Source organism: Microcaecilia unicolor, chromosome 10 (genome assembly GCF_901765095.1).
Source record: "Microcaecilia unicolor chromosome 10, aMicUni1.1, whole genome shotgun sequence".
Classification (NCBI taxonomy): domain Eukaryota; kingdom Metazoa; phylum Chordata; class Amphibia; order Gymnophiona; family Siphonopidae; genus Microcaecilia; species Microcaecilia unicolor.
Genome location: NC_044040.1, coordinates 31,985,940 through 32,012,529, shown reverse-complemented (window position 1 = coordinate 32,012,529; position 26,590 = coordinate 31,985,940). Strand labels below are relative to the sequence as shown.

The window sequence follows — 26,590 nt, the reverse complement described above, 5'->3', positions numbered from 1 at the left end:
TCATAACTTTTACTTCTATGATGGCAGTGCTGGTCCGCTGCCCATCTATAATCTTTAACACTAAGCTACGTATGTCAAAACTGTCCTACAAGTTTAAGTATTTCTCAGTCTTTTTCAGCTTTGTTCGTCTTGCATGACTGAGTTTGTACTGCTTGCCCTAGCTTCCTTCCTGTTCCGCTCTACCACCTCCAAGCTTTCCTCAGTATACACGGTAAAGTTAAGGTGCCTTACCAGAAGAGCTTACATGTTTTTTTCCTTTAAAATAATTTCTTTGCTTGCTACTTCTGGATTAGGCTTCAGAGATTCTCTTTAGGAACAGGCTATATTTCTTATTTCTTTTTTCTTTTTCCCTTTATTTATTTCTTAATTTTAATTTATTTAATTTCCTTCTACTAGTGTCATGCTATAATTTTGATACTGATGTCTGAGACTTACATCCATCGAAGGTGCCCCTTCAATGGATGACGGTATCTCATTTATTAGATTTTGAGCAGACTTCCATTCCATTTTTCGGAGTGGCCTGCGGTTTCGGCACTATTGCCCACCTATGAGTTACTTGTATAGATGACCGCGGGGTTAATAAAGAGACGTCTAACGACTTTCGTTGCGATTGTATACAGGTTGACTAGGGCATTCAATATTTTTGAAAGGCTAGTTGTAACAGAGAAAATTCATAGTCTTTCAATGTTTTAGTTGGGTTAGTGGCAACAGAGAAAATTCCTCACCATAAATTTTTCAGTGTTTTGTTGTAAACGAGAAACATTCCAAACCACTGTAGGTCCATTAGAGGGGTTAGTGGTAAAAGAGAAGATTCCTAATCTGCGGAAATCCATTGGACCGCTGCTCTTCAACTCAGAAGACCTTATTCGCAGGTTTTTTTAGTTCATTTTGGGAGTGTTTGCAATGTCCCTTTTTGGGGGCTCTATCATGGCCAATTGTAACCGGAATAATTCTTGGCAGGCAGTAGAAACCGAGATTTATTCCTGTCTTTAGAAGCACACTCTGGGGAGTAGTATTTATTAATTTGGGATAGAGTAGTATAAATATATAATAGCTGACACTATGTATTTATTTACTTTTGTACTGTCTCTCTAGGCATATTTCTGTTTACAGTTTTTGTCTTGCTTTCTCCTAATGTCACTTGCGGTCAAAGCGTTGAGCTTTCCGCTAATTAGTAATTTTTATTTTGGGTCTCTATGTTGGAGTACATTAGTAGATGCGTGAGTATGAATGTGTTATGTCTCTGTATATTCTACTATCAGGATAATCATCGCCTGTTTTTGTAAACTGTTAACACATTATCATTTCTAGGTTTCCCTGCTATCTTTGAAGCTGCTTTTTGAATCACTAACCTTGTACCAGGTTCTAGGTCTGGTCAATATATATATTACTAATCTAGTTCATTTTTCTATAGGAAATTACAGGTTTGAAATTTATTTGTAGACCACTTGCTCACTAGGTCCCGTTATTATACATATTGGATGATGTTGTTCACTACCCGTTATATCATATCTTCCTCTCCGCACTCAACACCAGATACTGGTGATCTGACATCTATTCAGATCTCTGGTAAGGACTTTCCTTCCGAAACCAACCTATTTTTACGGTTGACCTCCCTATACCGAGAGTTCGGAAGGGCGTAGTGATCCCGCCAACTGTTCTCTTTCTCAATTGATTTTCTACGCTGGAAATTACATTGCATGAATTGTGAGTATCTTTTCATTTATTGTATGTGTTACTATTAAGCTTGCCGTTGTATACTCTCATGGCATGTTGGATTAGCCCTAATTTAAATATTTTATTTTACCAAATTTAGGATTAAGACTTTGTATGTGTATGAGTGTGATTTTCCTTTCCTTTTCTGTCTGTATGCTGTGACTTGTGATTGGCTACTGGAATATTTATTTTCATATTTTTTGTTTTGAAACCCTAAACAATTTCTTAATCGTGCACATAGATATCTTGCTTCCTCTTCTGAGCTTTAAGTTTTCTACGTATCAAGATTAAATTACAGTTTTAATTTTATGTCTGTATGTTCCTGTGTGTCCTGTGATAAATAGCATATATTAAACCAGCTATTTATTAGGGAATCATTTCTTTAGTTTTAAATTAGTGCTTTAAGGTTACTCTGAGAGATTGCCTATCAACTGCAGTGGTAGTAAATCTCAAGAGTGTTTTTTTCCCAGGATAGTATATTGTTTCATTTAAACGATATTTGTTTGATTTGTGACATGATATTAAATACCTGATTGTTTTTGATTTCTGGTAAATTGCTTTCACTAGAAATACGAGCACTTTTTAGTTTTAATTTGTATGTGTATGTGTTCTTTGAAACTTGCATAATTATTCCAGATATTTACTATGAAAAGGTTCTATATTATGTGCCATCTACCTTCTCCCACTACTCCAACCAGAGTTACACCTAATCACACTGACCACCCTTCAACATCTTCTGTCCTTCTGTGACTGTTCTCTTGTGCTTGACTGCTTAAATATTTTAAATTTAAATGCTTTACTTTTTGTCTATTAGATTGTAAGCTCTTTGAGCAGGGACTGTCTTTCTTCTGTGTTTGTACAGCGCTGCGTACACTTTGTAGCGCTCTAGAAATGTTAAATAGTAGTATATTATGTGCCATCTAAAACACTGTTTCTTTGTAACGTTGTTTAAAATAAAATAACTAGTGCTGATGTTCACTTCTTGGCTCTCTAATTTTTCTTTTCACGTCTTATCTACTACTTTCAAAATTCCTTCCCTGCCTCTTAAAGTTTTATTGTATAGAGATTAACCCTTATAGTTCTTATTTTCTCTAAAGTTCATCTTTACAAATGCTTTGAACTCAGTATATGATACAGGAATTCATTACGTGTTTCAAACTTTTAATAACCAGATGGATTTTTCTATGATTCTGTGTTATCCTTGCTACTCTTTGTTTAGAATTCAATTTAGAATGTGGGATTATATGAACATATCATACTAATCTTTCTTTCTGGTCAATTTATGCATTTATTGCATTAATAAAAATTGTTATTATATCCTTGATTTTTTTGAATTTTACTAAAATGTTTAAAGAAATGCTTATACTTGTTTGCTGCTTATAAAGCTGCTTATACTCTGTAATTTAAAATATACTCTAAATTGTAAATTGATTCCTGGGAATATATAAGCTTATCTTTAGCTATCCCTCTGAATGGGAATCTTGATATGCTGTCATAATTTAGGGCCCAAAATTGTGAAAGCATAGAAATGATCAAATTAAAAGTTAATATAATTCTTATTTTCCAAATTGGCTGTGAACTATTACAGAGAACTATAGGTTATTGTCCTTCTCATTTGACCTATTTAAACCTTGTAAAGGTCACGTGAGAAGACTTCATAGAAATATATAGTTTTTACATTTCTGATTTTGGCTTTTCTCTATCTTTTAAAATATCATGTTAAGGGCTGCATTTTCCTGGAACAGACTCTGACCACAATGTTTCCTCAGACTCTGCCGACTTCCTGTGCCAGCCACATGTAATATACAGAGAACAATTTTTTTATTATTATTCCTACTGGTAATTTCTGATATTATATATTATATATTGACACTATGCTCCACCTACTGATGCGCAAAGAAACTAACTATTGCATTCTATAATCTATTCTTTTTAATGGTCCTATGCTGAGATTTGACCACTTGATATTACTTCTTACATCACCTCTATTTATTAAGTCCTGTAGGATGAGTGAAGACGGCATATTCAATTCCTGATCTACCGCCTCTATTCCAGTTTGATACTTCTGCTACAACTGACCTCTGGCAAGAAAAAAAGTGCCACCTCCTCCAATGAGAATTTTCTTTTGTTCAAATGATGTCCTTAATTTAGACCTTCTTGGTTATGCTCTCAAATATTTTGTTGTATTGAATATTTTTGCAGGCTTCTCATCTTTTTCAGAACCTACATGTCACTTTACGTATGAGCTCTCTATTACAACAGACAACGACCGTGATTCCAGAATATACTTCCATCACCTGGACTATTTATGAGTTTTAGATTTCTGCACATTAGTCTTCTGCTTTGATTATGACTATTTCCTAAGCTACCCTTCTTTCTGAATCATCTAACTCGTAAGTCCTGCTGGCCTCCTGCAGCTGAGGGCTCAACCCTTGGTGAATGGTAGTCATCGTAGGTGAAGATTCCATATCTATTGGCGATAGATTGCGACGCATTGCCCTCCATATATCAATAATTGAACATTTACCATCATCTCTAAATTTTAATTGTTTTTTGTAATCTTCTCTTTTGTTCCATATACTTTACCATTGTTATTAAGATATACGTGTTTACTCAGCCGCAGAACCAGATGTTACCAGCCTAACCATCTCAAGACCGACCACTTCCTTCAACAGGCCAGCCTGAAAACCCAGCCCTGTTAGATCTTCCAGATCTCCGTCCAGATTCTTCAGCGCTTCCACCGCCTCAACCATGATCGATGAAAGAGAATTTAGAACTGATACTTAATTTGAGAATTACTGTTGCTGTTTATGGACATTATAGATACATATTTTGTTTTATTTTTAGTTTAGCAGTAATCCTGTCTAGATATTGAAAAGGTTTTATTTTTATTTTCCTATTATTTCCTTTATTGTTCTAATTGTTTTTCTAAGAGTTTCCCTGTTATTTCTGTTTAGGTAATTTAAAATTGAAGTTGATCTTGCTCAGATACAAGGGTAACATCAAACCCTAGTACGGGCTAAGATATCATAATGTAGATGTAAACTCTGTTAGTATCAACCAGCTATGCAATTGTTTAACTCTGGTGTAGGCTTACTTACGTTGCATGTCTTTCTGTAGGTTTGACTAAGCTCCAAGTGGGGTAATGGATATATAAATTGCTTCCCATACTTCCAGGTCATTATGCATATGTCAAGATCCATGCATGACCTCTGGTGATATGAATTTTTCTAGGTTTGACTCTTTTTGCTGTATGAGGCAACCTCATGCTTACTATCCACTTATTAGTGCTCATGGTTGGATGCCAATGATGAGTACTGGTAAGGTCCAGGAATCCCGACCTATTTAAGGATTCTGAATACCTATAACCTTAAACAGCAATCTGAATACTAACCACATATTTGTTGAGCCCATAACAATGCTTAATCGAAACCACTGTCCCTTCTCAAGACCACTGAGATAGATACATTAGATTATCTCCCCATGTACTAAGTCATAAAAAGACCTGAAAGTATTTATTAGTATGATCCACCTGAAATTGCTATTACCCGTATAGATGAACTCATGGTTTTGTCCCATTCATAAAACCTCTCTCACTACAGGTTTGAGTACACCTCAAGAGGGGTAACATCAAGATTAAGGCCCAAGGGGTTGGGTAATATAAAGGGAATTCCATATGCCCAGAAATATACCACCTAAAAATGAAGTTTTCTGTCTGGCATAATATCTGCTAGCAACCCATAAGAGCAAAACTCCCCCTCTCGTTTAATAGCTTGCCACCTTCTGGAATAGATGATGACACGCTTGACGAGTTTTATGTCACCCCTCTCCAGAGGGGGTGACAAGTGGGGAATGTATAATTATACTACAGCAAGAGACCCTCACTGGATCCACCGGAAGGGTGGAAGGCCAGATTTTAGGACTCAGGCTGTAAAAATACCAGCTAGGTTTAAAAATCTATGACTGGCTGCGCAAGGACTTGCTTTTCCTGTAAGTTAATATGTGTCCCCGCTTGGGATCCATCCACTGGAATAGTGGTGGGTCAATTTACATACCTTAAATAGCTAAAACAACTGAAAAAGTACTGACTAGGCCAAACAACAAGAAAGTGATTTAATATTTGAGAATCTGCAAAAAGCAGGTCTGAACAATGAGTCCTGACACAAACTGGTACAACTGTCACTTTAAATCAGATGAACAAAATGGAGTTTATTAGTTTTGTATAGAAGGCTACAGAGGTTATACAGAGTTCTTAAGATGGTGTGAAAAGTATTGCGACACAGACAGATGTGGAACTGTTATCTCAACGCTTCCCAAAACATGCTGATAAGACTGTGTGGGAAAGTATCATCTCAGAAATTGAGAGCTAGGTATCTCACCATAGACTTCTATGGAGAGGTTTGTGTATAAAAGAGGGGACAAATTGCCATAGCTTTGGAATTTTCCCCAACGCTTCTGTCAGACGGCAGGGCTCTGTCCGGTTGTATCCAGAATCTGTCTGTATTCGTACCAACTTGAAGACTTGTCTTTGGGTAAGAAATAAAATGTATCTATCTATTTAAACCTATCTCTGTCTTTATTCTATCTTCTCTTTACCTTACATTTAGCTTACAAGGCACATCACATACACTCAGTCTCTGGGGAAACTTAGACAGATTTTTATTAGGCATTATCTGGGAACATAAATGGCCCAGAGTATACCTAGATCCAGGAAGACAGAAAGCAGTAGTTATGGGAATTAGAATTCGATTACAGCCCCTAATGCAAACCCAGAGTAGACCTCCTGAGATTGGGTGACAATGGAGGTTGGAGAAACCATACAGAACCTGTTATGTGAAATAGGTATCTTTAGTCCCCCGTGTGATCTGGAGTCAGAAAGAGGTCCAAGAGGGGGAAATTAAAACAATATATATATATATATATATATATATATATATATATATATATATATATATATATATATATATATATTGTATAAAAATGCTACAGCTATGAGCCTTGGTCCCCTGCCTAGACTTTGGTTCAGGCTCTGAAATGAGGGAAAAGCTTACAGGCCTGTGTGACTCTTGCTTGAACTCCCAGTGTTGGAGCTCTAAAGAGAACAACAGGAAACACAAAGGTGGGGGTCCAAAGGACAGAGTGACATTGTGGTCAGCAACGTTGTGAGAAAGGAAAGGTATAGCTAGATGTAGGGTCTTGCTTAAGATTTGTGGTCAAGCGAGCTAAAGACGAAAACATGTTTACAAGATAAAGGCTACTCATTAGCATGAGCCAATCAGTGGTAACCATGACATTAGCATGGATCCAATTAGGTATATCTACTGTCATATTACCCATATCCTAAGTGCACCTATAAAAAGCAGTGTATTTCCTGGTTTAAGCTTGAGAGAAGGGTTGCCACTCACTCTCTCCAGGGGAAACCAATGTGACCAGCAGAATTGACAAATTACCTAATTGCTTTCCCTTGTAAAACCTTTAATTGGTAAAAGGAATTATAAAAGATTAGGAACTAGCTAACACCTGTTTGCCAGCTGGATTATTATAGTCCTATAATTAATTGATTGTACATGCCTGTTGTCAATCACTGATTTGACTTGTATCTTGGCAAATAAATTCCTCATCCCAAATGATGTTCTGTGGGCTTCACTTAATGATCAAAGGCTGTAAGTATAAATGCTTTTGCTCTATCAGGCTTCCTTTCGCTGCATTGTATAACCTGTAGCCTAAATCCAGTTTGTCATAAGGCTGGTATCTTTTCCTTGCCAGTGCTGAGAGGCGGACTAACGTCTCTCTCAGTGACAATTCCTTTTAGAACTTCACAACTTCTTGATTACCTCAGTACTAGTGAAATATTCTATTTAGAGATGGAGTTAGAGTTGAGGTCAATCCAGCCTTCTTGGGGGTTCACTCTGCCACTGGACAGCTGAGCTCCAGTACCAGACAGAACCCAGGGGTCTCTGAACCCCAAAATAAAACATTGGTGACCCCGACGTATATATTTAGGCCCAACATGGCCATGTTTCACCTAAAGGGCTGGTTCAGGAGTGAGTGGGTACCAGTTGGTGTAAAAGTTTAAACTTCACTAAAGTGTTAAAAGCCATATCTGTGACCTGGGCTTTCATGTAGTGAAGTAGTGAATGATAAAGGCGATGAAAATGATAAAGGGGATGGGACGACTTCCCTATGAAGAAAGGCTAAAGCAGCTAAGGCTCAGCTTGGAGAAGAGACGGCTAAGGGGAGCTATGAGAGAAGTCTATAAAATACTGCATGGAGTGGAACGGGTAGAGGTGAATCATTTGTTTACTGTTTCCAGCTAGGACTAGGTGGCACTCAATGAAGCTATTAAGTAGTAAATTTAAAACAAATCAGAGAAAATGTTTTCAATAGATAAGCAATATGACATCAACAGCATTTAAACCCAGGCATGAAAAGCAGACCTTTCTTTACAGTCTCATTTAACAACCAATGAACAACTACACAGTTTAATCTGCATTTTCAGACATCTCAGATGTCTATTTATTCCATACCTGCTGAATGACTGTAGTTTTACTAAAATTAAGTTGGGCTTAGATGGCTCCATTACTAGCTCTGATGCATCACAATCACTCATGTTCACTAGGTGCCAATCAGCCTTTTTCTGAAGGTAATCGAAAAGGTGGCTAGTAGCTTTCCAGTCCACTGCAGGTAAAACTAGCGAGGATGGTGAAAAACGACATATCTCCTGCAATGCATAAAATGTAGAAGTTAGCATTGACCAGCAAGTCTAAAAGCTGATATTCTAATTAAAAAGTAATAGTAACATAGTAAATCTGCATTGATCTGTTTTTTTTTTGGTCTACGCCACATCAAAAGGGCTGGAGCTTGAGCAGAGAGTAAGCGAGGCAAAGGGAGATCTTTAATTCCGATTAGCTGAGGCACCCTGAAGAGGGTGAGGCCACCTGTTAAATATTCAAATTAGATTTGGCAAATGCTAGTGAACCTTACTACTCCTATTCTATAACAGTGTCTAGGTTCCCTTAAAGAATACAAGGGTAATCCAGTATTGACACATGTAGTATTTAGATACCTGCAGTTACACCAGCACCTTCATTTGGCAGGAGCATATTTAAGTTACAGTACTCTGTAAGTTATGCATTTAAGTGGGAGCTCTGCCCATGTCCTACCTATGGTCCACCCCTGTGTATACCCCCTTGAAAATATGCCTTATTTTAGACATTTCTGTGCACAAGGGTCGTGTGACTGCGGGTGTCTAGAATTGAGTATCCTATACTATTTATTGTAAGCTACATTGAACTCACATTTGTTTGGGATAATGTGCGATATAAATGTCAGAAACAAATCGATCTAGGAATGTTAAATCTTTGAAGTTAAGAGATGATACCCACCCAACAGGATTTAACAAAGTTCTGAGTTTCCTATCATATTATAAACCATAAAATGATAGTGCTTTGTCAGCTTCATCCACATCTCCTTCCTTTATACTCCTCTCCCCTCTGCCACACCCCCAGTGACGATCCTAGGTCGGCTGCCACCCGGGGCGGATCGCCAATGCGCACCCCCCCCCGGGTGCAGCATGACCCCCCCCCCCTGGTGAAATGACACCCCCCCAGCGCATCAACCCCACCACCACCACCACCGGGTGCATCTTTACCTGCGGGGAGCAGCCGCGCGGTTCTCGGCTCCGCTGGCTCCCTGCTCCCTCTGCCCCGGAACAGGAAGTAACCTGTTCCGGGGCAGAGGGAGCAGGGAACCAGAGGAGCCAAGAGCCACGCGGCACCCCCCCCCCCCCCCCAAGTAGCGTGCACCCAGGGCGGACCGCCCCCACCGCCCCGCCCTTGGTACGCCACTGCACACCCCTACCATGCCTTCAAAACTCTCAATGAATGCTTGTTATGTTTCAACTTTATATTTTGATATTGTCATCTTCTGTTGATACCTGACCTGATGAAGAAGGTTCTGCCTTTGAAAAAGTGATTTATAGAATTCACCCCTATGAGGCCCTTTTACATAAAAAAAAAATGTATCACCTTATTTTCCTTTTGTTGTTGATGTTGGTGCTATTTTTGCTTTTGTTTGTTTTATTTCTACTGAATGCAAATGAAATAGACTGAAATGGTCCATCTAGTCTGCCCAGCAAGGTGTCACTCTATGCACCCTATTACTTCCCTTCACGCCTGCATTCTTTTGGGGTTTGCAGTAAGAATAAAATCAATTATCAGCCAAATCAGTCTTTTACGGAGGGTCATCTTTGTAGACTCTTTGTGGCGCAGGGGCGTAGCCAGACAGCAGATTTTGCGTGGGCCTAGGCAAGAAGTGGGTGGGCACCAAGTGTTCTTCCCCCAACACCAAAAAAATATCTCAGCTGGTGGAAAAATGTTTCTCTGCACCTTGGCAGTCTGCAGCAAGCATGCACTGAAAACTATTGTGGAGAGCAGTGTTTTTGATACCATCAGGGGGAAGTCTGGCCAAGCTAAATGTGTGCTACTGTTGGGTGGGCCTGAGCCCTAACTGGGTGGGCCGAGGCCCACCCAGGCCCACCTGTGGCTACGCCACTGCTGTGGCGGTCAAAGTTTCATTTATTTAATTGTTCTACTTTATGGTTGGTTCTCCTCCTTCAATGTCCAGAGCATCAATAGAAATCAAACAAAATAAAACATGGAAAAGAAAAGAAGATGATACCTTTTTTATTGGACATAACTTAATACATTTCTTGATTAGCTTTCGAAGGTTGCCCTTCTTCCTCAGATTGGAAATAAGCAAATGTGCTAGCTGACAGTGTATATAAGTGAAAACATTCAAGCATTACTATGACAGTAAAATAGATACCATTGGAGATTCTACATGGAATGTTGCTACTATTGGAGATTCTACATGGAATGTTGCAACATTCCATGTAGAAGGCTGCGCAGGCTTCTGTTTCTGTGAGTCTGACGTCCTGCACGTACGTGCAGGACGTCAGACTCACAGAAGCAGAAGCCTGCGCGGCCACATTGGTGATCTACAAGGGCTGACTTCTACATGGAATGTTGCTTGTGGAAAGAAAGAAAATAAGATGATACCTTTTTTATTGGACATAACTTAATACATTTCTTGATTAGCTTTCGAAGGTTGCCCTTCTTCCTCAGATCGGAAATAAGCAAATGTGCTAGCTGACAGTGTATATAAGTGAAAACATTCAAGCATTACTATGACAGTCTGACAGGGTGGGAGGATGGGGGTGGGTAGGAGGTATGCATGAGGACATCAAAGCATATCATTGATATTCTAACAGGATAGGTGTGGATAGGTGAGGGGAGGGTGATCAACAGAGACATACAGCTTTATGGTTTATAATGGGCTAGGAACCCCAGATCCTTGTTAAGTCCTTTCTGTTGGGTGTTAAAATATTCAATCATTCTGACTTCAAAGGTCTTACGTTCTTGTATGGTTTTAAATGTCCAGAGCAAAAATTGCCTAAATTTAAGTGCTATTTACTGAATCTGCCTCACTATGAGTCCCTTTTGCTAAATAACACTAGTGATTCCCAGCATGGCAAATGTGATGCAGCCCATTCAATTTGAATGGGATTAGTCGCATTTGCCACATGGGAATCGCTAGCACAGTTAAATAAAAGGGGCCCCATGCCTCTTATACTTTCACACAGGGGCATATCTGAACTTCGCCGTTTGGGGGGTCCAGAGCCGAGGTGAGGGGGCACATTTTAGGGCCCCCCTGGCGCCGCTGACCCGCCCCCCCCCGGCCGCCATTGCTGACACCGACGCCATTATCGACGACGCCCGCCATTGCCGACACCCCTTGCTGCCACCAGAACCACCTCCAACAACTGTGGCCCACCCAATGACCCCCCACCCGCCGTCGCCGTGACATCGCCTACCTTTGCTGGCGGGGGACCCCAACCCCTGCCAGCCAAAGTTTTCTTGCTTCGTTTGGTTTCTGAGTCTGTCTGACGTCCAAGGCTTCGTTCTGTTTCTGTGAGTCTGACATCCTGCACATTGTGTACGTGCAGGACGTCAGACAGACTCAGAAACCAAGAGAAGCATGAAGACTTCGGCTGGCGGGGGTTGGGGTCCCCCGCCAGCAAAGGTAGCAGATGGCGACGGCAGGTTGGCGGCAGATGGGGGGGTTGAGAGGGTCATTGGCAGGGGGCTCCAGAGCCAAATCTACGGGGACCCTGGCCCCCGTGGCCCCATAGCAGCTATGTCCCTGCTTTCACATACTTTTGAAATAAAGGGGCCCTTTTACTAAGGTGCGTAGGCGCCTATGAATGTACAATACACGTTAAATTAGAACTACCACCTGGCTACCCTGTGCCTCGGGCAGTAATTCTAATTCTGATGTGCATCTAAAATGCATGCCAGAAAATAATTTCTATTTTCTACCATGTGGTGCTACGGTAATCGCCAGTGTAACGATTACCGCCCGGTTAACACGTGAGACCCCTTACTGCTAAGTCAGTGGGTGGCAGTAAGGTCTCAGGCCTCATAGACCTACCAACCAGAAACATAATCCAGATCCTCACGAATATATCTAAACCTCCACTACCCAAGCAGCAAAGGACTCAAACACAAATCAACTTATGCATCCAGTTTCTCCTACATAAGTACACAACTGTGAAACGCATTACCAAAAACCGTGAAAACAACGTATGACCACTTAAACTTCCGGAAATCACTAAAAACTAACCTGTTCAAAAAGGCATACCCTACCGATCCAACTTAAATGCCTGGACTCTGCAACACTACGAAACTACAGCACATAATGGACATAACAAACTCTTCCGCCCTACGATTCCCCAATGTGCCTTTTCCACACGAACCTTATCCTGTCATAACATCACTTTGTATTTGTTCATACCGGAGTCGGCGAACGCCTCTCCGATACTATGTAAGCCACATTGAGCCTGCAAATAGGTGGGAAAATGTGGGATACAAATGTAACAAATAAATCTAACTATATAAATGACAAGTGACCGACTCACCCGCAAATGCGCAGTACAGACTTCCCTCTCTGTACCGCCCTTGCGTCGACGTGATGACGTCAGAGGGTGGAACAGAGAGGGAAACGGACGCTGCCGCTGGAGCCTGGAGACGAAGCAACATCGCCGGTGCACCAACCTCCACCCCCCCCCATCCCCGACGTTGCCGCCGCTCCTGCCCCCCTCCGTATCGGGCCCCCTGCACTGACATGACAGCGCTTCTCACCTCAGTGTGGAAGCGCTGCAAGCAGCAGCAGAGCGATCTGCTGCTGCCTGCTGCGCTTTCACACGGAGGTGAGAGGCGCTCTCATGTCAGTGCAGGGGCCCGGCACGGAGGGAGGAGGGAGCGGCAGTGAGGAGGGTAGCTGGACATGGGGGGAGTGCAGGGGGGGGGAGAGGAGGGTTGCTGGACATGGGGAGAGAGCAGGGCAGAGAGGAGGGTTGCTGGACATGGATCGGGGGAGGGGAGGGCAGGGGAGATAGGAGGTTTGCTGGACATGGATGGATGGAGGTGAGAATTATTACATTTTGCAAAACACAAATCTTGCCCATTTTAACGGGCTTAACGGCTAGTAAATAAATAAAATGGACGTGTGCTGATTTTTCAGTGCTGTTACCAGGATGTTTACAAGCAATTATCAGCACTAATTGGCATTAGTTGAGAGTTACGCACACAACTCACTACATGTATTCTATAACATGGTGCGCCTACATTCTAAGTCGCATTATTGAAAAAGGGGTTGTGGCCATGGGTGTTTCTAAAATCTATGCACGTTATCATAGAATACACCCGATCTGCATCTAATTTAGGAATCGGGATTTACACCAAGTAAAACATGGCCTAGATGGACATGACCAAATCCAGTCGCGTGGCAAGCCACTCTGCATATTCTATGTACTGCGTGGAAATTTAAGTCTATTCTATAAAACTTAGGCATACTTTAGAGAATACGCCTAGGCATAATTTTGTTCCATCATTTACAGAACATCATGCTGGTGTCTAACGTAGGGTGCTATTTACTGAATCTAGCCCTTAAAAGGCTATTCTATAAACTAGGCACCTACATTTATACACTCCTTTGCATGCATAAATGTATGAAATATTAGCATTTACATGTATTAGTGTACTCTTACCCACAAAAATGCCAGCAGGGTGCCTAAGTGTTATTTTGTAATGATTTACATCACTTAATACAAGGGGCATATATATATATGTATATATATAGGCAGAGCAATGGTGGACATGGGTGGGGATCCCAGTTATACATGGAACTTACAGAATACTGGCAGTTCTGTGCGTCCCCTGCCACTGGTGGAAACGTGGACATGTAAATATAAGGCTCACAGATACCACGTTACACTAGTATTCTATGATGGGATCCTGGCATCCAGATGCTCCCACCGTGTGGCCTCGAGGTACCTAATTTAAGGCACCCACAATTTGTAAAAGTATCCCCATTCTGCTAGACTGATACAATGGTCATTTCTCCTGATTCAGACCGCCCAAAACACAGCAGCCAGACTGATATATGATAAAACACGATTCAAAAGTGCTAAACCCCTTCGAGAAAAGCTGCACTGGCTCTCAATCAAAGAACGGATCATCTTCAAAATCTGCACTTTGGTCCACAAAATAATCTACGGCGTAGTCCCAGGATACATGACAGACCTCATAGATCTACCAACCAGAAACTGAATCGGACCATCACGATCATACCTAAAACTACATTACCCAAATTGCAAAGGACTAAAATACAAAACAACTTACGCATCCAGCTTCTCCTACATAAGCGCACAACTTTCCCAAGAGCTGTGAAAACTATCCATGACCACCTAAACTTCAGGAAATCACTAAAAACCCACCTCTTCAAAAAGGCCTATCCCACCAATCCAACGTAAATCCCCAGACCCAGCAACACAGCATAACCAATGATCGTACTGGACAATTTACAATCTTCATTCCCTTGACCCTCATGACTCCTGATTCACACCTACCTCATTTGACCACAATATAACCTTGTATTTGTTAACCAAATTGGCAAATGCCTTTACGGTACTATGTAAGCCACATTGAGCCTGCAAATAGGTGGGAGAATGTGGGGTACAAATGTAACAAATAAATAAATAAATATCAATAAATATCATTAAGGGACCCTTTTACTAAGCTGCGTAGGCGCATATGCGCATCCTACACACGTCAAGTTTGAACTACCACCTAGCTACCGCATGGCCCGGGCGGCAATTTCATTTTTTACGCCCGTCCACTAAGCGCGCCGGAAATTTTCCGGCATGCGGCGCTAACTGGGCGGTAATTGGCGACGTATGTGAGCAGACCATTACCGCCCAGTTAACGCATGAGACTTTACCATTAGGTGAATGGGTGGCGGGGTAAGGTCTCAGGCCCAAAATGGATGCGTGCCAATTTTTATTTTGCTGCACATCCAATTTTGGCCTTTTTTTGTAAGCACGCTGAAAAATGGACCTGCGCGTGTCTAATACACGCGCCTACAACAGCGCAGGCCGTTTTTCGGCGCACCTTAGTAAAAGGACAACTAAGAGAATTATCCTCTATGAACAAAGTGTCACCTAAGGGAGGAAGAGTGCATACCATAAAGAGGCCTTGCCCTGTGCTCTGACTGCAAATGAAATGCCATTTAATGAAGTATTCACTGTGTCAAAGAAACAAACTGTTGGCGAACAGAAGGAAGCCAGGGAAGACCGAGGTATGAAGAAGAGATACGTTCATTTGCTAAACAATCTTCTCAAGCATCAGTTCATTTGGGTGTTTGGCAATGTCCGTAAGCAGACTTTATTATTTAGTAGAGAATCTATCTGGATTTTATTCTGTGTATGTGCTATGTGAAAATGGAAGTCTATAATTGCATGCACAGTCACTGATCCCAAAAGCTCAAAACAGTTGTTAATGTAGTTCTACAAAATCTAATATGTGCGGAAGCCTCAAAGGCTTAGAATCCAATAGTGCTCTTCACTTGCTACAATTTAATAGTTTTTCCTTTGTTTTCTACGCACAAGTGTCCCTGCTAGACGAGGTGCATGGTTTAAGTTGTTGAATACATGTCTAGGAATCCTGATGAAAAGAGAGATGCTTAGGAGGGAAAGCTTATTAATTCTTAATGAATCATTTTTGTAATACAGCCTCATCAAGGTATGTGACATCACAGAACAGAGTAGAACACCATGACTTCAGAGATGTAGTGAATTTACTAAAAAAAACGGTTTTAAAACTGTAAATTAACTAAAATACTGCAAGCATTCTAAATCAGCAGGACTGAAGCTGATAATGTTCACCTCATACACGTTCTTTCAGGATTCCCAATGCTTTCATTTTATGGCCAAATGGATCGATACTCATAGTGATTTAACTGGCCAGAAACCAGTGGCATAGCCAGACTTCGGCGGGAGGGGGGTCCAGAGCCCGAGGTGAGGGGGCACATTTTAGCCCCCCCTGCCGCCGACCCCCCCCCCCCCCCGCCACCACCAACAACAACAACAACTTTGACCCCCCCCCCCCTGCCGACGACCCTCTTGACCCCCCTCCCACCGCCAACCCTCCTCCACCACCACCATTGCCTACCTTTGCTGGCGGGGCACCCCAACCCCCGCCAGCCGAGGTCCTCTTCTGGTGCAAGGCTTCGTTCTGTGCAGGACATCAGACTCACAGAAACAGAACGAAGCCTTGCACCAGAAGAGGACCTCGGCTGGCGGGGGCTGGGATCCCCCGCCAGCAAAGATAGGCGACGGTGGGTTGGCGGCAGGAGGGGAGGTCGAGAGGGTCATCAGCAGGGGGGTCCAGGACCAAATCTATGGGGGCCCAGGCCCCCGTGGCCCCACGTAGTTACGCCTCTGCCAGAAACAGGTTCTGGCTGGTTAAATTGCCTGTTCACAGCTAACAGCTCATTTTTAGCAACACTTAACTGTTTAGTGTGGCTAAAACTTAGCAGTTAACCAGCTAAGCACTAACTGGCTTTGCGAACCCAGAAATACAATGCTGAAGCCCAGATATGGCCTGGCATCGAATTTCCGGGTATAATGCTGGCAGTGGTCAGCAAAACATTGAGTGCCACCATATGAATATTGCCCCCACCTAATTTCTAGCAATTCCACCTTTAAAATAGCTTCAGATCATCAAGATCTAGAACATAAGAATAGTCATACTGGGTCAGACCAATGGTCCATCTAGTCCAGTATCCTGTTTCCAACAGTGGCCAATCCAGGTTGCAAGTACTTGGCAGAAACCCAGATAATGGCAACATTCCGTGCTACCAATCCTGGGGCAAACAGTAGATCCCCATGTCTGTCTCAATAGCAGACTATGGACTTTTCCTCCAGGAACTGGTCCAAACCTTTTTTAAAACCCAGATACGCTAACTGCAGTTACTACATCCTCCAGCAAAGAGTTCCAGAGCTTAACTATTTGTTGAGTGAAAAAATATTTCCTCCTAATTGTTTTAAAAGTATTTCCATGTAACTTTCTTTAGTGTCCCCTAGTCTTTGTACTTTTGGAATGAGTAAAAAGTCAGTTCACTTCTACTCATTCTACACCACTCAGGATTTTGTAGACCTCAATCACATCCTCCCCTCAGCCGTCTTTTTATAGACATATAGACATATAGACACAGAGAACACAGAGATACATACATAAATGGAGTGGAGGAGTGGCCTAGTGGTTAGGTTGGTGGACTTTGGTCCTGAGGAACTGAGTTCAATTCCCACTTCAGGCACAGGCAGCTCCTTGTGACTCTGGGCAAGTCACTTAACCCTCCATTGCCCCATGTAAGCCACATTGAGCCTGCCATGAGTGGGAAAGCACAGGGTACAAATGTAATAAAAAAATATATATATACGTGTGTATATATTTATTTATTTGCTGCATTTGTACCCCACCTATTTGCAGGCTCAATGTGGCTTTCACTATGTTGCAAAAGGTATAATCATAAACAGAGTAAGAGGTATGGTCTAATTTAACATATTACTGTGTAGGAAATTGGGTAGACAGATCAGTAGAATTATTTACATAACACAAAATAAAACAGGTAAGATATAATGACCGATAGTGATAATGTGATTAACATCATCAAATTAGAAGGGATCAGTATTAGTTGGTTTAGATATAGAATGGAATCAAGTCATTAAGGAGGATTTTTATTGTAAGTCTCTTCGAACAGGTGCGTGTTCAATAACTTCCAGAAGGTTGTCAAGTCATGCGTTGTTTTTATAGCATTCGGTAGTTTATTCCATGCTTTTGTGCAGAGGTATGTGAAGGTAGATGCGTGTAGTGATTTGTATTTGAGTCCTCTACAATTGGGGTAGTGGAGGTTTAAGAAGGTACGTGATGAACTTTTGATGTTTCGTGCAGGTAAGTCAATTAGGTCTGACATGTATGATGGAGCTTCTCCATGGATATATATATATGTGTGTGTGTGTGTGTGTGTGTGTGTGTGTGTGTGTGTGTGTGTGTGTATAAAGCAAAAAACAATCAGCAACTGTAAATCAAGGAGGACCTGACACAGCTGTGTTTCAGCAAAAATCTATGCCTACATAAGTGGCAACAAGAACATCTTGCTTAATGATTTATACAAAAACAAATCAATGACTGGTTCTATGTTCTCTTCTTTCTTTGGAATCAACGTCAATGATGCATATCAAGAAAGCACACTAGAAATGCTACTCAGCATAAATTGTCTCGCTGTGTATCCGGGTTAACTCTGCCTGTGTCTGTAACTAGGAGATTAGCGGAGAGGGAAGAAGCAGCTCAAAAGGAGCAATTGCTTAAGTTCTATGTTTCAGTCTATAAATGTTTCTATATTGCGGCTGCTGGAACTGCCTCTCTCTAGAAATGAATTAGGCCATTTTGGGGCCTTTATGTCCCTGGAACTTCTGGTCTAATCTGGCCCATATTAAAATTTGATGTTTTGTTCCCCAGTACTAAATTTGGTCCTGTGCAATTAAGTTTTTAGAGAATTAATTTGCCAACAGACAGATGGAGAGACATCCTTGGTGCCTCATATATAATTTCTTTCCAACATTCCATTGGGTTGGAAAGAATAATAACATGCACAACATACTAGCACTAAAACCCGCTCTTACTAGGGAAAAAGACTATAGTCCATCTAATTAATTAAAATTTTAAAAATCTCAAAACTTCCCATCTTGCCACATGGAGCAGAAACGCTTACCTGCACACTGTGAAATGGTTTCTCATCTTCATGGACTTTGCTGTAATATGTAAAGTCTTCTACACTAAGCTGGAAGACAAAAAAGATACTATAAAGTCAGGTGCTGGCAGACCAGCTCATTAAGCACATGTTGCATGTCCAGCCTGCATGATGAGACAAAGGAAGTTATTTTACAAGGCTTGCATTTATTTATTTATTGCATTTGTATCCCACATTTTCCCACCTATTTGCGGGTTCATTGTGGCTTACAGTACATTGTATTGATGGAAGTACAATCTGTTACAACATAATTATGGTTACATTATGAGGCGTTAAATTAAAACAAGTCCCTGTATCGTTAAAGAGAATAAAACAATGGCAAAGAACAACAAAACAATAGAAGAACACCGGATCCTGATTGGGTAGCAGAGCAATAGCAAGAGATCCTTCGGGTATAATATTTTCTGTTTTTTACCAGTAGATTATGTTTAAGCGTGTAAGATTGCGGGGGATAGAAGTACGGAAGAGGATGTATTGATGCATTGCTAACAGTGTGTGTGGACTTCATGTGTTTTGATCCTTTCGATATATTTTTTCAAAAAGATGGGTCTTTAGTAGTTTGCAGAATTCGGTTAATTATATGACATTTTAACTTGCCAATTGCAACCATAGGAGCCAACTTTTCAAAATTATTCGGGGGTGCTAAGTCCAATGGAAATAATCCCTCCCTGGACACATACAAGGAATTTTCTCAATATTGGGGGTGCTCAAGCACTCACAGCACCCACAGAGTCGGCTCCAATGATTGCAACATTTACACGTGTAAATATTCTACATGTATAAACAGCTATTTTAGAAAGCCCCTATTTACATGTATAGATCTGCAATCTGCACAATTTCAAAAAGGCATGTTGAAGAAGCCTTTTGAGCAGACTGAATGTGTGTATTTCTAATTTTGCAAAGGCAATACACATATCCTTAAAAAAAAATAGACATTGGAATTTATACATCTTGCGAGGCAGGTGATTACTGTATTTACATTTCTGGTGCTTAAAAACTGCCTCAAAAGTGTTTTTTTCACCGAAACCCTTGATTAGCTGTTCCTCGATGCCCAATTTTGCAAAATCCAGCACTTACACTTTCAAATCCCGAGTGATACTGCTCTTTCCTTGCCATGTTTTTTGTTAAAGCAGGTGTTCCTGCTGCACATGCCAACACATGCATATGTATTTCCTTGCATCCTTATACAGTACATATATTACAAAAGGCACTACGTTCAGTGAGCCTTTTGTAAAATATTTGGGAACTATGCGTTCCCCAGCCTGGATGTCCTACCTAGTTCACCTATGCAAACTGGGGCTTAAAGCATGCACCTGATCTTGGAGGAACAGCACAAGATTCTTGGAATTCTGGGTAAACACTGGTTGAAGTAAAGTGTGCAGTTCATTCCCTGAGATGACATGCCCTTCATGCACAGCAGGCTTCGAGTCCCACAAGGAACTGAAAAAGAGAGAGAAATTGTAATTATTTTTCATGCCACATGTCACAGAATGTAAAAATATTATTTGGTAACTGACAAGGAAACAAGAAATGTCATTTTTATGTATCTACAGCTAAAAGGAAAGAAAGTAATAAACTGGGTAGAGTATCAAATTAATTATGAAAATATGATTCTTCTGTTCTCTAATCCAAGAATCAGTCTAGTATAGTTTATCAAAATTAATCTCATATATTGTGTAGAGGCCCTAGAATCCTGCATTTTGAGATTCTGCAGTGAACAAAATATATCACAAGGATCAAAACACATACATTCCTTATATATAGTTAGAAATGTCTCATAATATTTCCTTTTGCACTCTCATCTTACGTACCTTCACCACATATGAAACCCCTCCCTCGTAGCTAGAAATGTGTCATGTCTACTACTACTACTACTACTATTTAGCATTTCTATAGCGCTACAAGGCATATGCAGCGCTGCACAAACATAGAAGAAAGACAGTCCCTGCTCAAAGAGCTTACAATCTAATAGACAAAAAATAAATAAAGTAAGCAAATCAAATCAATTAATGTGAACGGGAAGGAAGAGAGGAGGGTAGGTGGAGGCGAGTGGTTACAAGTGGTTACGAGTCAAAAACAATGTTAAAGAGGTGGGCTTTCAGTCTAGATTTAAAGGTGGCCAAGGATGGGGCAAGACGTAGGGGCTCAGGAAGTTTATTCCAGGCGTAGGGTGCAGCGAGACAGAAGGCGCGAAGTCTGGAGTTGGCAGTAGTGGAGAAGGGAACAGATAAGAAGGATTTATCCATGGAGCGGAGTGCACGGGAAGGGGTGTAGGGAAGGACGAGTGTGGAGAGATACATGTCTCATGAAGTTCTATTCAAGTTGCTATCCTATAGCTCTCTCATTGCCTCATAATGTTATCTTACTTTGTCTTCTTATAATTCCTCACCATGTAACCCATAATCAAATTGTAACAAATTGTATTTCCATCATTCATGATGTATTGTAAGCAGTGGTGTGCTGGAGCAGGCTCTCGAGAGCCGTTTGTTAAGTTTTTAAGAATTTTGGGAGCCGGTTCTCCATGGCTACTTTAACAAATGGATCCCAAAATGTGGGCTTGGACCCCTCCTGAATTCTCTTTTACTTTGCTGGCGAGAGAGAGCCCCCTGTTAACAATTTACCAGCACACCCCTGATTGTAAGCCACACTGAACCTGCAAAGAGGTGGGGAAATGTGGGATACAACTGCGATAAATAAATAAAAAAAACTCTACTGTCTCTGTATGAGTACTATATGATTGACCTTAATTCCATCTCTTAAGCTGTAGAAAGGAGGCATTTTCTCTTTGTTCAGTATTATAATCATGGGAGGGGGTTAGTTTTGAAGGGAACTAGGTAAGGGTATAAAACAAAACCTGTACATCGTTAAAATCTTTGTCTTTGGCTTCTGCTAGAGAATGACACAGGGATAAACTTTGTCCACATCCCCGCCCCGTCCCTGTGGGTTCTGTCTCCGTCCCCATCCCGTCCCCGCAAGCTCCATCTGCATCCCCATCCCATCCCTGCAGGCCCTGTCTCTGTCCCCGCAGGCTCTGTCCCCGTCCCCACCCCATCCCCGTGGGCTCTGTTCTCATCTGCAGAAGCCTCAAATACTTAGGATTTTATATTTAAATCTTTTTATTAAAGTATAAAAAGGAACAATATCCTGTGCAACTGTTGTGTATAAATTACAAACAGAAAACAATAATAACAATAAGCAGCTATAATAAACCCTCCTCCCGCCACCACCACCCTCTACCCTTACAACCCCAACAATAGCTGACTTCTACTACCCCAAGGAATCCTAATCCACCCTGTTAAGATGTCCTGGAGTACAAAATACAACGTGTTCTGTATGCCCTAAAGGGGAGAAATATGCCCTATGCAGCACTATTATGATTTTTTAAATCTGTGGATGAATAAGAAGTCATCAATAATCTCAGGATTCAGTCTAGCTCTCCTGTCTTCCACAGTCCCTCCTGCAATAGAAGATGTGCTGGTAGCAGGAATGTGCAGGATCTCCCATACAAATTTTGCTAGCTGTGGCCAGAATGTTTGCTCGTTTTTCCAAAAAATAAAAATATTGTCGCCTGCATCAATCAAATACAAATAACAGTCCAGTTCATTAACAGGCTTCAAAGTAGAAAGCAACACGGGGACAAAGGTTGTCCCTGTCCTCACGGATCTGTCCCCTCCCCCATCCCTGCGGTTACTGCGAGTCCCCATGTCATTCTCTAGCTTCTGCCTCACTGGCCACTGAGCTGAATGTAAGGGTGAGTCCGTAAAACCCAAAGGCTTTAGCCAACTAGCAACAGCAAAAGTACAGAAGGGAGTCTAGCTACACAAGCCAGAACATCTACTCAGAAAAAACCCTCAGAGTCTTTAGCAGTAACAGCAACATCTTATGTTCTGTATTGTGTCAGGAACAGTGAGAATGGGGAAACTGTTCTACCCACTCCATGGGCAAAGGAGAAAGAGAGAAGCTTGGCACAGATGTATATTTCCAGCAAGATGCCCAGGACTACCCATCATCTGTGCAGGATTCCGGAACAGCTCCAGAGGTCCTTTGGAGACCATCTCACATCCATCCAGGGTCAATTTACCTTAAACACTGCTTCAGATCCTCAGAATCCCTGAGCCTTCCGGCTTCCATAACAAAGACAGTAAGTGATCGTCATCATTGAAGGAATTATACCAGTGGCGTAGCCACAGGTGGGCTTGGGTGGACCAGGGCCCACCCATTTATGGCTCAGGCCCACCCAACAGTAGCAAATGTTTAGTGATAACTGGTGGGAATCCCAAGCTCTGCCAGCTGAAGATTTTCCCCTGATGGTAACGAAAACTTTTTTTTTGGGGGGGGGGGGGGGGAGAGAACACTTGGTGCCCACCCAATTCTTGCCTAGGCCCACCCAAAATCTGTTGTCTGGCTACGCCCCTGAATTATACTACTCACCATAGACTTAAGGGGAAAGGTTGAGGAGAGTGTAAGAGAGGATGGCAGAAAGGAGAAAGGTTGAGAAGGAGATAAAGAGACATTGTAAATACTGGTTGAATACTGCCTTTGCCAAAGTTACTGCCACTGCTGATATATTGTCCCTGTTAATTGTCTTAGGGCCCTGATTCAGTAATGTTCTGGATGGAATGCCTATAGAGTTGTCTTTCTATTCAGGAATACGTTTTCCAGCTGACAGAACATCTAGGGTTTTATGGGTTATATTAGATAGTATATAATATACTCTCATCTCTCCCTACACTCCTCCCCGGGAACTCCGTTCACTGGGTTAATCTCTCTTACCTGCACCCTTCTCCCCCACCGCTAACTCCAGACTCCGTTCCTTTTATCTTGCTGCACCATATGCCTGGAATAAACTTTCTGAGCTGGTCCGTCAAGCTCCATCTCTGGCCATCTTCAAATCTAGGCTAAAAGCCCACCTTTTTGATGCTGCTTTTAACTCCTAACCCTTACTCACTTGTTCAGTACCCTTATTTTATCATCCCCACCTTAGTAATTCCCTTATCTCTTATTTGTCCTGTTTGTCTGTCTTAATTAGATTGTAAGCTCTATCGAGCAGGGACTGTCTCCATGTTCAAGTGTACAGCGCTGCGTACATCTAGCAGCGCTATAGAAATAAATAGTAGTAGTAGTAATAGTGTTTACTGAGGCATGCTAGCATTTTAGCAGGGTGCTAAATGCTACAGACAGCCATATATTCCTACAGGTGCCTTAATAAACAGGGTCCTAAAACTTTAAATTAAACTGGGTTCAGAACACCAAATGTGGTCTGTCTTACTGATTTAAAGAAGGAATGTGTAGCCTGTGTGGTAAAACTGCCTTTGGCTACCCAGCTTCTTTGGGTCCCAGGCCTGGCCACAGACCAATACATTTCTTTATGTGAGCAATCCCTTGATGTATACAGACATATACTAGGGACCCCCCCTCAGCTGTATTTATGACATGTATTTTTATAAATGCACCTAGGCCTCTTTGAATAGTCCTGCAGGTCTGGGAAGGTGATAGTGCCTCTGTATAAGTCTCTGGTGAGACCCCCATTTACAGTAGAGAACTGTGTATAGTTCTGGAGACTGCACCTTCAAAGATATAACCAGGATGGAGTCAATCCAGAGAGTGGCTACTGAAATGGTCAGTGTTTTTATCATAAAGCATATAAACTTTTCTTTAAATTAGTCACTCTCTTACCTATCTATATGTTTGCTTATACCCTACGCTATCAATTAAGATGTTCTATTGCGTATTGTGTTGACATTGTAAATAGCATACTATCAGAAATCCTATATAATAATTCTCACCTCCAACGTTCTATGCTTGGGACCGTGGCTCCCTGGCTGCAAGTGGTCTGCGAGGCAGACATGCACGGATGTCACTGACGTCAACACAGCTGATTCCAAGGCAAGGGGAGGAGTAGGGAAACACGCGCAGACGCACTGAGTTAAACTTTCTAAGAAGATGATTGAAGAACCTACAGGAAGGGAAGGTAGCACAACAACGGCGGCGGCGGTGGCGGCAGTTTTTGGCGTTCCGGGGGGGGATCGACAGGTTCGCGGGAGGGGGTGGGTTTCGAGGGGGCCATAGCGCGGGGGGGGGGGGGGAATTGCCTGCCTAAGGCCCGTTTCCTTGCCTATAGAAACGGGCCTTTTTTACTAGTGTATATATATTTATGCCCCGAATCTACAGTATTGATTTTACACATATCAAATGTCACTTATTGTAATTTTAAACAATTAAAGCCTCATAAGCGTTCCGAACAGCGCAAACAAGAAAAACGCAGAAGAAAAATGATCATTTTCTTTCTTTCTTTTATCCTGATGAAGTAGCAAAACAGAAGGATTCCCGCATCTGTTGAGAAATAGTTTGAGAAAGATACTAGAAAGACTTGAGATAGCTACTTCGGACTGAAGACAGTACTGACCAAAGATAGTATATTATGAACATTGGGTTTGAACAAAATTAAGAGTGGCTCCGGGATGACTAACTTGGTAGCATTTCCGTGGTGAAGCTAAGTACTCTCTTTTTTTGGTCCCGTTTTTGTATGATCTACACTTTAAATTTAGTCTTCCAATTTTTTAGAATTAGAAGGAAATTTGGGTTATTGTTTTTGCACTTTGATTAAAAATTGTCGCAATTTAACCCCCTCCGTTTTTTACTGCAGACTTTTTTTCTCCAATCGGAGTTGTTTTACTCTGCAGGTGTTTCGGAGGAGGTAGGAGCCAATGATGATAGCCAATTCAGTTGGTGTCCAATTAAGTGGTACCCTGGGCTTATGAGGCTTTAATTGTTTAAAATTACAATAAGTGACATTTGATATAAAGTATAAAATCAATACCGTAGATTTGGGGCATAAATTTATATAAGTTTCTGAAATTATTGCTCTGGGCAGTTTTTTGAATTTTTGAGAGTAAATATGCCTTACTTTGTATTGTTATTTGAATATTTTTACAGCTTTAATTGCCTATTGCTCATGTTTGATTTATTCTTATTGTACACCGCCTTGAATGAATTCCTTCAAAAAGACGATAAATAAATCCTAATAAATAAATAAATTATGAAATTTTTTCCTGAAATACAGGAGAAAAATCCTGATATGTAATTTCAACATTAGTACCACATTCATAGACTGAAAGTGTTAATAGGGGATGTGAAACAGCTCCGTCAATGGTTCTCTACAAATAATTTCTCTTATCAATTACTGCCAAATTAGTTTTTAAACTTAGAAAAGCTCATTTGGATTCCTCAAAGCAGTGAAACAGACCAGCAACCAACGAAAACAACCAGCTAAAGGACAAATAGCGGGCGAAATATAGAGTTACTTCAGAAACTACAAGGGGATCAAAACCTGATACATGAAATGTGATGGAGGGGTGAATTTAACCTTAACGATGCGAGTTAATAATTGCAACACGGGAGAGTGGACTGAGGCAGAAGCGTAGCCAGGTTTTGATGTCAGAGGGAGCAGGACCTTTTGTAAAACAGTCCCCGGTGCAAGGCTCAAGGGTCGATCTACATAGGCACCATTTCATTCAAAATCCATTTGGGGGAGCAGCTGCTCCCCTTGCACCCCACCTAACTATGCCTCTACAGATAAGTGGAGGAGTGGCCTAGTGGTTAGGGTGGTGGACTTTGGTCCTGGGGAACTGAGGAACTGAGTTTGATTCCCACTTCAGGCACA

The 26,590-nt window shown here is 41.5% G+C and overlaps 1 protein-coding gene across 1 annotated transcript in view; it reads right to left on the bottom strand.

Moving 5' to 3' along the window:
* Positions 1 to 26,590, bottom strand: part of LOC115478627 (V-type proton ATPase subunit S1-like) — a 134,963-nt gene that overhangs the window by 81,280 nt on the left and 27,093 nt on the right. Inside the window, exons 2-4 of the mRNA XM_030216112.1 lie at positions 20,241 to 20,367; positions 18,889 to 18,957; positions 8,244 to 8,437 (exon numbers count right to left, since the gene is read on the bottom strand). Coding sequence (XP_030071972.1) covers positions 8,244 to 8,437; positions 18,889 to 18,957; positions 20,241 to 20,367 — 390 coding nt within the window. The remainder of the gene's footprint in view (positions 1 to 8,243; positions 8,438 to 18,888; positions 18,958 to 20,240; positions 20,368 to 26,590) is intronic.